Source organism: Prionailurus bengalensis, chromosome B1, assembly GCF_016509475.1.
Source record: "Prionailurus bengalensis isolate Pbe53 chromosome B1, Fcat_Pben_1.1_paternal_pri, whole genome shotgun sequence".
NCBI lineage: Eukaryota > Metazoa > Chordata > Mammalia > Carnivora > Felidae > Prionailurus > Prionailurus bengalensis.
Window position 1 is genome coordinate 160,596,476 of NC_057344.1, and position 12,963 is coordinate 160,609,438.

At 41.2% G+C, this 12,963-nt stretch overlaps 1 protein-coding gene across 1 annotated transcript; it reads left to right on the plus strand.

Moving 5' to 3' along the window:
• Window positions 1–429: 429 nt before the first annotated feature.
• On the plus strand, window positions 430–12,159 carry SPINK2 (serine peptidase inhibitor Kazal type 2). The gene is made up of 4 exons (XM_043604247.1): window positions 430–632; window positions 1,710–1,762; window positions 10,440–10,549; window positions 11,831–12,159. The coding sequence occupies exons 1-4, from the start codon at window positions 578–580 to the stop codon at window positions 11,874–11,876; spliced, it is 264 nt and encodes an 87-aa protein (XP_043460182.1). The 5' UTR covers window positions 430–577; the 3' UTR covers window positions 11,877–12,159.
• Window positions 12,160–12,963: the final 804 nt, after the last annotated feature.

The following is a 12,963-nucleotide window of genomic DNA, read 5'->3' on the forward strand; positions in this document are numbered from 1 at the left end:
TGGATCCTGGATTACTTGTTCCCACCGTCTTCACCATGATTCCTTCTCCTCCTTCGACTTTCAGCTCAAATGCCACCTCTGAAAGGCCTTTCCTGATCTCTCTGTGGAAAGTCTTCACCTTCTCCCACCACTCTCTAGCACTTAATTTGAGAAATTATTGCATGGATTCGCTAGGGAGTTTCCCGTGTCACCCCACGCCCAACACCTACACCAGAAAACCTCCTGAGAGCGAGTTCTTTGTTTAGTTTAGCGCCCAAACACTGTCTTGGACAGAGTAGATGCTGAAGATACAGGGGTTGGCCGACAGAGCTCCCAGGGTTGTTCCCCGGGGGCTCTTACGAGGTTCTGGCTTGCTGCAGGGAGAGATCTCGCTCACTCCCTTCGCTCACCCCATCCTCGGCGGGACGCGGAAGTGGGGGGCCAGCAACCGCTCCTCCTCCAGCCCCTCCCCCTCTCGTGCCTCCTGTCCCCCTTGCCCCCTCTCCCCAAGCCTGTCGCTTGTCGGACCTGGGCGCGCTCTGCGTGTCGCGCGGGCACGGGAGCGGGCCGAGACCAGCGGGCGGGCCAAAGAGGGAGCATGGCGTTCTTGGCGGTGCGCTTGGTGCTGTTGCTCCTGGGCGGGAACTTGGCAGGTAACGCTGGCCGGGCAGGCCTGGTGGGCCCCGATGAGCCGCGTAGAAGTAGCGGAGAGTGGCTCTGGCCCGCGGCAGCCGGTCCCTGGATCCTGGCGGCCCTGGCTGCCCTTCAGGCACACGTTACTGGCGGTTCCCCGCGACCTGCGGTCGTGTAGGAGTGCGAACGTGGGGTCGTGCAGGGCGGGGGTGGCGGTGGAGCCAGAGGACTTGCTTTAAGATCTTGTTTGGCTTTGGCTCCCAGCTCCTTCTTAGTGACACACTGCTGTCTGCTCTTTCTCCCTTAAGGCTGATTTTCTGGAACCCAAGATCAGAAATTGGGTTTTTATGGACACAGTGACCCTACGTCTGCAAGAGATGAACAGGAATTAGGGATTGTGAATGCCAAATGCATCAGGCACTCTGAGGCTTGTGAGAAAGGGGCTTTAGTCCACCTGGTCTTGACGCCCATTTGAAAGTGGAGTTAAAGTGGTAATACCAAATGTTAAGTTGTGTGTTTGTTACCCTAGCCACTGAGGACAAGAATATCATGAATTAGTAAGAGTTACTTCTCTGACTTAAAAAAAAAAATTTTTTTTAATGTTTTAATTTATTTTTGAGAGACACAGAGAGATAGAACATGAGCAGGGGAGGGGCAGAGACAGAGGGAGACAGAATCTGAAACAGGCTCCAGGCTCTGAGCTGTCAGCACAGAGCCTGACACAGTGCTGGAACCCATGAACCACCAGATCATGACCTGAGGCGAAGTTGGATGCTTAACCCACTGAGCCACCCAGGTGTCCCATACGACTATGCCTTTTATTCCATAGTTCCAAAGTTCTTTCTCAAGCAAGCCTGTTAGGGTGGTCAGTTACAGAACCCATACCAAATGTTCCTTCTGTGTGCCTGTCACAAGAGTGCCAGAAAACAACCAAATACCCTTCTTTGGAGGTAGGGGTGGGCAATGGGGGCTGTTCAAAGAAGTTGGGCATCTGAGAGAGGGTATGGCCTGGATAAATCACAAGCTGGATTTTAAACGCCCTTTATCAATAAGAATTGACCTTAATCATATAGTTTAAAATGCCTCTTTTCTGACAGCCTCTTTGGACTCCTCGAGCTCTGAGTTCATCCAGACTTCAGAATACAGAACAGTAAGTAGGAAGCCACTTGTATTATTTCCACTAGTATAGTGAAGCCCACACAGTTTGGGCTGGGGCTGGTTTTCAGGTCTCACCTGCCACTTTTGAAACGGTTTACTTCTTTAGAAATCTGATTCTAAGGCAGGCTTTTTGATACAGATCAAAATTGTAAATTTTGGTTGAAAATAGCTCAGTCCTTGATGGCATCAGCACATTGTTTCCTTTAATAGTTTCTTTAATGATTCAAAAGACCCTTGATCTAATGGTTATGTCTTGTACTAGAAATTTTATGAACATTATCAAATTGAAGTCTGTGGAACCAAATGATGCCCAACTAAATGAGAACAAGCAAAAAAGCAAAATTCACAGCTTGATGTAGCAAGGGAGTCAGCCACACTTATCACTTGTGTTTTGGTGGAGACTCAAAGGCAGGCAGAGGAGGGGGGAAGCTTTGCAGTGGGAACAAGGGAAGGCTTTAGGTATGCCCTGATTGGAGCTGTTGGCCTGGGGAAGCTGTATGTGGGCTAACTAGAAGCAGGCTTCCTGTGTGATTGGTAAGGAGTGCATATTTGGCTTTCTTTGGTTGATCCTCAGTTGGATGTGGGGACAAACCTCAGAGAAGCTGGAAGGTATTAACCAAGTCCTGGCCATTTGGGGCCAGTTGTTACGGAGGTTATTGTTTGGCTTCTTGGACTGTCATCAGAGATGGCTGTCTGACGTCTTACAAGTCTGACTTATAGCAGGCTGACTTCCTGGGCTGGTTATTCTACATAATGAGTTGGTTTTCTGGGTAAGTTGCTGCAGGTTGTGGGTCAGAGTTCTATTCTAATAAATGGTCTGACATTGTCCATTCATGTATTCAGTCTCTCAATCCTCATAGTGACCTTGTATGATAGATATTATTCTACATATGGGGATATTTACCTTAGGGGGTTAAGTAACTTTGAGTATTCAACTCAGAGTAGACCTCTTCCAGGAAACCTTCTCATCCCATTTTCTAACTCCAAAGAATATGTAAATGCACTTTCTCTTTGGTTTCATGCAACCTATACTGCATCATCATCATCACCATGACAGTGTAGGGGAAGATTAGAAGCTTTCCTCTACCCTTCTAAGTTCTCAGCTGGGGCCTCTTGAACAAAAGACAGTTTAACAAGAAAAAAAAAACAACAGAAAGTTTATTAACACGTGCATCACACATACATGTGGGAGCATTCAGAGATGAGTAACTCAAAGAGATGGTTTAGAACTCTGACTTATATAGCATCTTTAACAAGAGCAATAAATTGTATAAAGAAAATATACAAATGGACAATGTCAGACCATTTATTAAAATAGAACTCTGACCCACAACCTGAAGCAACCTACTCAGGAAACCAACTCATTATTTAGAATAACCAGCCCAGGAAGCCAGCCTACTACAAGTCAGACTTATAAGTAGACATGCAGAGACATGACAGGACAAAGTAAAATGGTTCTAGGCTTCCAAAGGTGGCATACTATGGGAAGGTAAATATATGGGAGGAAACTAATGGAGTTAGGTTTGTTTGCAGGTTCCTCTGGTGCCATCTCTGGGCTGAGTCTAGAGTTGTCTTCAGTAAAGGAGAATTTATATCCTGCCTCTAGGCAGAAAAGGGGGGAGGGTACAGAGCACTTTTCTTGGGTTTGTTACTTCTTAGCTGCCTTTAACTCAAAATAATTATGTCAAAGAGTCATAGTTTTGGGGTGACATATTCTGGGATTTTTTTTTAAGTAACCTCTACACCCAGTGTGGGGCTTGACCTCACAACTCAGAGATCAAGAGTGCATGCTCTACCAACTGAGCCAGCCAGGCACCCCTGCCAAATACTGTTCTAAATGCTTTAAACATAATAACTCATTTAATCTTTTATAGCATTATGAAGTAGGTATCATTATTATCCCCTTAGCCAGGCATGGGCCACAGGGTGGAACTATGATTCCAACCCAAGCAGTCTTACTCCAGATCCAGTGCTCTTCACTAACCCATCATAGCACTGAACTGTAAATTGCCTGTTGGCCTGTCTCCCTTCAGTAAACTGTATACTACTGTGGTCAAGGATGATGTCTTGCTATTTGGTGTCCAATCTTCAGCACTTAGCAGGTGCCCAATAATACATTTTAATCAGAAGACTCAGTTTTGGGGAGTTTGATTTTCTTTCAGAAAATGGGAATAGTCCCACCTTCATCTCAAGTTTGGTATTAGGGTAAGGCTAGTTGGGTGTCTAGGGTGCAAAATTTTAAAGGGCACTCTCTCTCAGGAAGCAAATGCTACAGGACCTCGGTCTGTTTGTGCAGGATTATTAAAAGAATGAATCACTCAAGAGATCTTTGCTTTCTTCCCAGTTCTGTTGCTACTGTTCCAGTTTAGAGTCCCCAAGCATAGTGACCCCCTAAGTAATTTTCCTTAACTCTTTAGTGTCTCCACTTTCTGCAAAACTTGGAGCTTCCCAGTGTTCACAGAGTGTCCTTACTGCAGCCTATCTTTCTACCAGTACCTTCCACTGCTTTCCCATAGCTTATGTTCTTCTATCCTTATGCTAGGGCCACAGTTTTTTCTTTGTTTTGTTTTGTTTTTATTTTAATGCTAGTGTAGTATAATTAACATCCAGTGTTGTATTAGTTTCAGGTGTTAGTGCCACACTATTTTAATTACTGTAGCTTTGTAGTAAGTTTCAAAATGGGGAAGTGTGAATCCTCCAACTTCTTTGAGATTGTTTTGGCTATTCAGGTCACTTGCATTTCCATATGCATTTTAAGATCAGTTTGCCAAATTCTGCTGCAAAAGACAGTTGAGATTTTTGATAGGGATTTCACTGAACCTGTAGACCAGTTTGGGGAATGTTGCCATCTTAAGAAAGTTAAATCTTTTGATCCATGAATATGGGATGCCTTTTCACTTATTAGTCCTTTAATTTATTTCAACAATGTTTTGTAGTTTTGCTATACAATTCTTATGCTTCTTTTGCTAAATATTTTCCTAAATATTTTATTCTTTTTGATGCTGTTATAAATGGAATTTTTTTCTCAATTTCATTTTCAGATTGTTCACTGCAAGTGTATAGAAGTACAATTGGTTTCTGTATATTGATCTTGTATCCTCCAATCATATTGAACTTGTTTTTTAGTTCTAACAGTTTCTTTGTGGATTTCTCAGACCTTTCTATAAAAAGAGTATAGCATCTTTGATTAGAGATAGTTTTATTTCTTCTTTTCCAATCTGGATGCCTTTTATATTTATTTTATTGCCTAATTGTCTTTTCTAGGATATTCTGTACAATGTTGAATAGAACAAATGAAAATGGACATCCTTGTCTTTCCTAACTTTGGAGGAAAAGCATTCAGTCTTCCACCATTAAATATGTTTTTTATAGATATTCTTTATCAGGTTGGAGGAAGCTCTCTTTTCTGCCTAGTTTGTTGAGTGTTTTTATTATGAAAGAGTGTTGGATGCTCCTTTAAATTAAACTGCCTTGCTCTCAGATCAGACACTTCCCTCACTACTGTGCCTTTGGTTAGTCTGTTTTATTTCCTTGAGGTGGACATTCTCCCAAATCTCTCTAATCTAAATTCTGTCCATCCTTTAAGAGCACCATGTATATTTCTTGATTTTCTAATGATACACCAAACTTCTTACAGGTAGGACTCAATTTGTCTTTGTAGTTCTCTAACATCTATCTTAAAATCTTCTTCATTTATTGAATAAACAAATGAGGGACTATATTTGGTAAAGTATTTACGAATCTTTCAAAAGAAAAGATTCAGAGTATAGAGCTCAGAGAATTACTTAAAAGCATATGACATCTTTCCATAAAAATTAAATTGATTCTAAAGAATAAATAAAAATGCCATGTGACACTATTCCAGAATGAGAGTGTCTTCTAAAGCTCTGAGGAGCCGTCTGCCAGGGGTAAACTCTTTTCTCTAGTTGGCATGTTGTGGGGTGTAATTTAGAGCCTCCCTAGATGGTGAACCTGTTCTGAATTTCTTTTCCTTTTTCATAAATTTGGGTAACTGTATAAAGCTAAGGGTTAATGAGAACGTAATTTATTAATGAAATTGATTGACCTCATTGATAAGAGTGAAAAGTGTTTGTTCATAAAGCCTCATGTCTCTGCTCAGAGAAAATCCAGGAAATGAGTTACCTGAATTTAATAAAGTTAAATGGTGGCTAGCCAAAGCTGGCTTTGAAATCATGAGAATTAGACTGGAATCAGACTGAAATATCAACATTGCCTTCCAGCTGGGTAGATCTCTTGGGGATCTGAGAGACATCAAAGGTCTTCCGCTTAAACAAAACAAAACAAAATAAAACACCAAAACTTCCTTACCAGCCTGTTACTGCTCCTCAAAATTCATTTACTAGTCATTCTTTGAGATGAAAGCATTTGAAAACTGCTGTTGAATATTAAAAAAAAAAAACCCTAAGATCTTTAGGCTAAATAGATTGATTTTGATTAGTTATTTACCTATTTAATCAGAGAGTGGGCATAGGCAAGATGTACTTTGGTTAAACAAAGGGAGGAAAAAAAGGTCTAGAGCAGGGGATCCCTGAAATTATGTGCCAAACTGTGTGTCTTGGTGCATTCTCCTTAGCTTCCATACATAGTCTAAGTGGATTGGATGTCAAGATGATTGGGAATAGCCATTTCTAAAGCCAGTTCTAGCTGAATCAGAATTGAGGGGCCTCTAGACACATGGATTCTAACCCTGGAAATTCTAATCGAGTAGGTCTGGAATGAGGCCCCAAATCAGTGTTTGTTTGTTTGTTTGTTTGTTTGTTTTTTAAGTGTTTATTTAAATTCCAGTTTGTTAACAGACAGGGTAAGTTCAGGTGTACAATGTAGTGATTCAACACTTCCATACAACATCTGGTGCTCATCATAGCACTCCTTAATACCTATCACCTATTTTATCTATCTCCCCACCCACCTCCTCTCTGGAACATCAGTTCCAAACCATCAGTTTGTTCTCTGTAGTTAACAGTCTGTGTCTTGGTTTGCCTCACTCTCTGTTTTCTCTTCCCTTTTGCTTGTTTGTTTTGTTTCTTAAGTTCCACATATGAATAAAATTATATGGTATTTGTCTTTCTCTGACTAGCCTATTTCCCTTAGCTTAATACTCTCTAGCTCCATACATGTCATTGCCAATGGCACTAAATCAGTTTTTAACAAGCTTATGAGGTTGTATGCACAGGCAACCCTGTGTAGGTCCACCAGGGCTAGTTGTTAACACTAAACACTCACTCAACACCTTCCACTTAAGCAACTCACAAGTGATCCTCTCCCTTCTCTCTGAACAATTTCCATAGTGTATTGATCACTTACTGGCTGTAGATAGCCTACTGTCTTTTGTATGCCAGAAGACTGTATTTTTTTTTAAGATTTTATTTTTAAGTAATTTTTTAAAATGTTTATTTACTTTTCAGAGAGAGAGAGACAGACAGACAGACAGAATGCATGAGTTCAAGAGGGACAGAGACAGGGAGTCACAGAACTCTAAGCAGGCTCCAGGCTCCACGCTTGCAGCACAGAGCCCCACCTGGGGCTTGAACTCACAAACTGAGATCATGACCTGAGCCAAAGTCAGATGCTTAACTGACCGAGCCACCCGGTCATCCCCTATTTTTAAGTAATTTCTACACCCAGCGTGGGGCTTGAACCTACAATCCCAAGATCAAGAGTCACATGTTCTACCGACTGAGCCAGGTGCCCCTTAAATTCTGTATCTTAAAATATTAGTTTTTAATTAGGGTCAATTTTGCTCTCCAGCAGGCATTTAGAGTGTTATTTTAGATCATCATGACTAGGGAGTTTATACTGGCATCTAATGGATAGAGAGCATCCTACAATGCACAGGACAGTCTCCCATCACAAAGAATTATCTGGTCCAAAATATGAATTGTGTGAAACAACAGTACAACAGCAGCAACATTTTTTAAAATTCATTTATTTATTTTGAGAGACAGAGAGAGCGTAATCAGAAGAGGGGCAGAGAAAAAGGAAGAGAGAGAATCCCAAGCAGGCTCTGTGCTGCCAGTGCAGACCCTCACAAATTGTGAGATCGTGATCTGAGCTGAATCAAGAGTTAGACATTTAACCAACTGAGCCACCCAGGTGCCCCAAGAAATTCTGTTTTAAATAAACCAAAATAGGAAATAATATGTGACTTATTATGGGTATCATTTTTGCAGTGATAGCACACAAAACTCTTAATTACACTTGACCCTTGAATAATGCAGGGGGTTAGGGATGCTGACCCCCTCCCACAGTCAAAAATCTGAGCATAACTTTTGATCCTCAAATTTAATTAATAGCCTACTGTTGACCAGAAGCCTAACTGATAACATAAAGAGTTGATTAATATACATTTTTTATGTTATGTGTTACATCCTTATCTTACCTGTATTCATGTAAGTTAGAGAAAAGAAAATGTTATTAAGAAAATCATAAGGAAGAGAAAATATATTTAAACGCATGTTGTTCAAAGATCAACTGTACTTGAAATATTTAAAGGAAAGTTCTCATCTCTTGTATCAGTTAGGATTAGATTCAGCTGGAAGTAACAAAAACTCAAAATAGGAGCACATAGTGCTGCTGTCCGAGAATGTGGCCTCTATCTTCCCAGTCTAACAAAGCTCTAAACAAAGATTAGAGCTCCATGCACTCTGCAGGAGGATGGAGGAATGGACTAAGAAAAAAATTGAGGGGAAACAAAGGACAAGTACCTGCTTTCTTTTAAAGGAGGTTCCCAGAAGTTGCTGTACAATAATTCCATGTATATCCCATTGGCCTTACCTTAATCATACAGTCATACCTAGTGACAAGGAAAGTTATAGTAGCATTACAGGTGGTTACATGCCCTGTCATTGTCCTACATCAAAAGATTGGCAATTTTGTTTTTCACCTATATGTTTTATGATAAAATGCTTGGGATATATATTTTGTTTCCTTGCTTTAATTGACTTTATCAATTAAATGACCAACTACCATTTCTCCCAGTCTCATTGGATAAGAGGGCATCTACTCTGCTTGTGAGAGCAGCCCTATAAGGCATCACCTTAGTGAGCCTTGGGCAGCATATCATGCTCCTCAATGAGAGCTGAACAGAGGATGGAAAGGGTCAACAAAACCTCTTTTACTTCAGAGTTTGGCTCATGGCCAGCCTTGTTTAGGTCTTTATAAATCCAGATAGTATCAGTAGAAATGTGTGCCACATTTCTTTTGTGGCGGCTTCTTTTGCTCTGAAGTGAGGAAAAGTGATCACCATTTACTAAAACAAGTATTTATATATATAATATTGGTGTGGAGCCCATTGTGGGGCTTGAATTCACAAACCACGAGATCATAGCCTGAGCCAAAACAAGCCTCCCTCAGTTAACCAACTGAGCCACCCAGGTGCCCTTAAATGTATGCATATAAAACAGAAATACAGTGGGCCATATATTTAGACTTTTGTTAAAGTGAGACTCTGCACATCATAGTCTGATCACTGACCAGGTATAGTACTGGCCCTGCTGGAGATTGGCAGCTGTGAGCAAGACATATTACCTGACTGGCCTCAATTCCATCAAATCACAGGATTGAGTTCCATGACCTGGTATCAGCTTCTTAGGGCTGCTATAATAAAGTACCACAAAACTGACGGGGTTAAACAACAGAAATTGAATGTCTCCCTGTTCTGGAGGCTAGAAGTCCTAAATCAGGATGTTGGTAGAATTGGTTCCTCCTGAGGACTGTGAGGAAGAATCTGTTCCATGCCTTTCTCCTAGGTGCTGGTAGCCCCAGGTGTTCCCTATCTTGTAAATTCTATGTCTTTATGTGACCTTCCCTCTGTTTATGACTCTGTGTCCAAATTTCCCCTTTTTATAAGGACACCAGTTCTATTGGATTAGGGCCCAATCTACTGACCTCATTTTAAATTGATTCCCTGTACAAAGACTCTATTTCCAATAACGTGACTTTTTGGGTGGGCACAATTCAACCCATCACCACCCCTAAGTGCCAGTGCTGTTTTCTTTGTTGCACTTGGTTGAATGCCAGTACCTTAAAGATCCAGACTGAAAGATTAGATTCCTGAATTTGTCTTGACATCACACCAAAGGATTAAGGTTGAATGTAACAACATTCTTGTGGAGACAGTAGTGAAGTACAAATTATAAAGCTAGAGGGTTGGAAAGTGGGTATGGTGGCCTGTCTTGGACTTTCATTTACATTTTTTTTAATGTTTATTTATTTTTGAGAGAGACACACAGGGAGAGAGTGTGAGTAGGGGAGGAGCAGAGAGAGAGGGAGACACAGAATCCGAAGCAGGCTCCAGGCTCTGAGCTGTCAGCACAGAGCCCCATGTGGGGCTTGAACCCATGGACTGTGAGATCATGACCTGAACCGATGTCGGGCACTTAACTGACTGAGTCACCCAGGAGCCCCTGGACTTTCATTTAAAAATCAGCCTGGCTAAGGTCCTTTTCTTACATAGTGGGTATTGAACCATTGCTTCAGTGCTGCATCTAATTTTTGCATTAGAAAAATCTTTTTTTGTGTGGAAAATAGAAATATTTTTGTAGGGTGTTTCTAGGAAATTTAGGAGCCTTGGGACTTTGTCCCCCCCAACTATTTTGTGATGAGAATGTCTCAGTTATGTAATTTCTGTCTTCCTTTTTCTTTCCTAGCCAAACTGCAATCAATATAAATTACCAGGATGTCCCAGAGACTTTAACCCCGTGTGTGGAAGTGACATGTCCACTTATCCTAACGAGTGTACTCTGTGCATGAAAATCCGGTAACGTAATTTTACAGTATAGACTAGTCCTTTTCTTGATTTTTGATTACTTAGGAAGTAGTGACTCTTTTCTTGGATGTAAGAATCAAATGTGACATAGGAGTTGTGTTTTCAGACTGACATTTAAAAAGACAATCCTTCAGTTCATTTTCCAGGTCAAAGTCAGAGAGTGACATTTGTGATTAACCAATTATACACTTGATAATCAGGTTATGTTACTCTTCATGGATGGGGAATTTCCCCAAATTAAGAGTGTATTAATAGTTAAACTATGAAATATTAAATATTCTTTTAAATTCAGAGGGCATGTGCAGGTACCTGTACAACCTGCAAAACTAGTTGGGTTGAATTATTACTAGGTAATAATTGTACCTAGTAGAACGCTAAGTAGTGTGTTATACATGATGCCTTTCATGTAACTCACAGGTGACTGTGACTTCTCCTGTACGTATGAAGCAGGGCGAATCACAGGATTAAGACACATTTCAAATAACCATGTAGTGCCAATATTAAATTCATGAATTACTCAGTTTATTGCACACTTTATCACACAAGTTAGTCACAGAAGAAAACTAGTGGAGGGAATTCATGAACCACTCTGAAGAGGATCCAGGAAGGAGGTGTCACAAGGTGAGCAGTGAGGCACCTGTCCAATCGTTGGACCTGAGACAAACTTTGGCCTGGATTTCGGTCAGGTCACCTGTGCTGACAGAGCCTCCAGCAGCATCTGTTTTGACACAGTATCTTTGCACCTATAGCTTGGGTGGTCAGTCGGCCTTCAAATGTCTCCTAGACATTTGAAGCTCCTTCACTTGAGGGTCCATTTATTTGGGTGTAATGGTTATACCGGACTCTAAGTCCTAGATTCTGACAAACAACTAATATGGGCACTCACATTGGCCGCTGAGACTCACATCTTGTCTTGCTGTAACTTAGCTTATTGTCTACTGTCAGTAGGAATCACATACAAAGTATCACACCATGACAAGGTAGGCTGCATTGTATTTCGGGGTCCTTTCTCTGATGTCAGTCTTCAGTGAGTTACCTAGGTCTTCTCATAGTGATTTTTTTTTTTAGGTTAGTGCCCTGTGCCTTAGGGTCAGGGAAAAATGGCAGAATTGGGGCCCTATTGTTTACTAGATTTAGCTTTAAAAATGATTAAGTAAGCATCACCTTAGAATCTAATGTATAATGACATGGGTCTTTTTGGTTCAAAGAGTGGGACAGTTTCAGTGTGGTAGGTAGGTAGTAAATGTGTCTTTATGGTTGTTCAATTTGCAGGGAAGATGGTCATGACATTAAAATAATCCGGAGTGGACCGTGTTGATGGAGCAGTTTATAGAAGAGAACTTGGAGAAACCACCTTCAACAGTATGCTAGATGAATTCCATTTCCCCTTTTTCTCTTTCCTATGTTCTTTTGCATGGGATTTGTTAGCCCACATTTTCTGAGAGGAGGTGTGAAAGAGAGCTATGTGGAGCAATTGATAATTAAAACAAACACACAAAAAAATCCTTGTTTCTCAGCTTTTGCCTCTTGAGTTAAGCTTATTGCCCAGGTGACTTGTGCATTGCTTTATTTCCCTGGAATAAAATCAGCATTGTATTCAAGTACTGCTGTTCTCTGTTGAATACCCATTCTTACTCTGCAGCCTCCTGGTGACTCTTCCTCACAGGCAAAGATGAATTTTGTAAGGGAGAAGTGGAGTTATTGTTGAGAGGGAGAGCTTTATTCTACTCCCCCCTTACCTCAAATCTTACATAGTTAATGTATATGTGCCTGGGACGTTGTTCTGCACAAAGCAAATAACTGTGAGACACTTGGAGCCGATTTTAGGCAGAGCTGATAAAGTCAAAGAATCATGCAGGTAGAAATATTTACTAGAGTCAGTGTCTCCTTTCAATAGTTGCCCATCAGGGTTAATGTAGGAATTTGGCTTTTTACTCCTTTTAGACCAGTGGTTCTCAACTCTGGGGTGATTTTGCCTCCAGGGGACATCTGGCAATATGTCTGGAGGCATTTTTGGTGCCACTATTTGAAGGGTGGGCACTACTGACATCTAGTGGGTAGACGCCAGGGATGTTGTCAAACATCCTGCAGTGACCCAGGGTTGGGGGTGGAGGGGGCGGGGCAGCTCCCAACAATGAAGAATTTTTCAGTCCAAAATATCAGTAGTGGTGAGATTGAAACATCCTGTTTTAGAGGTTGATACAATATAAAGAATAGACATTAACAATAATAAAAGCGACGGGGGTTGCTTTAGAATGATGTTTCTAGGTACAGGATTTTGAGTCAAGTCCTGGGTGCAAGTACTTTCTAGCACCAGGAAACCATGAGCCATGAGGCAAGAGGTAGCTGAGAGAGCATGTATTGGAAAGAATATGGCTTTTCGGGTCAGCTAAACCTGAGCTTGG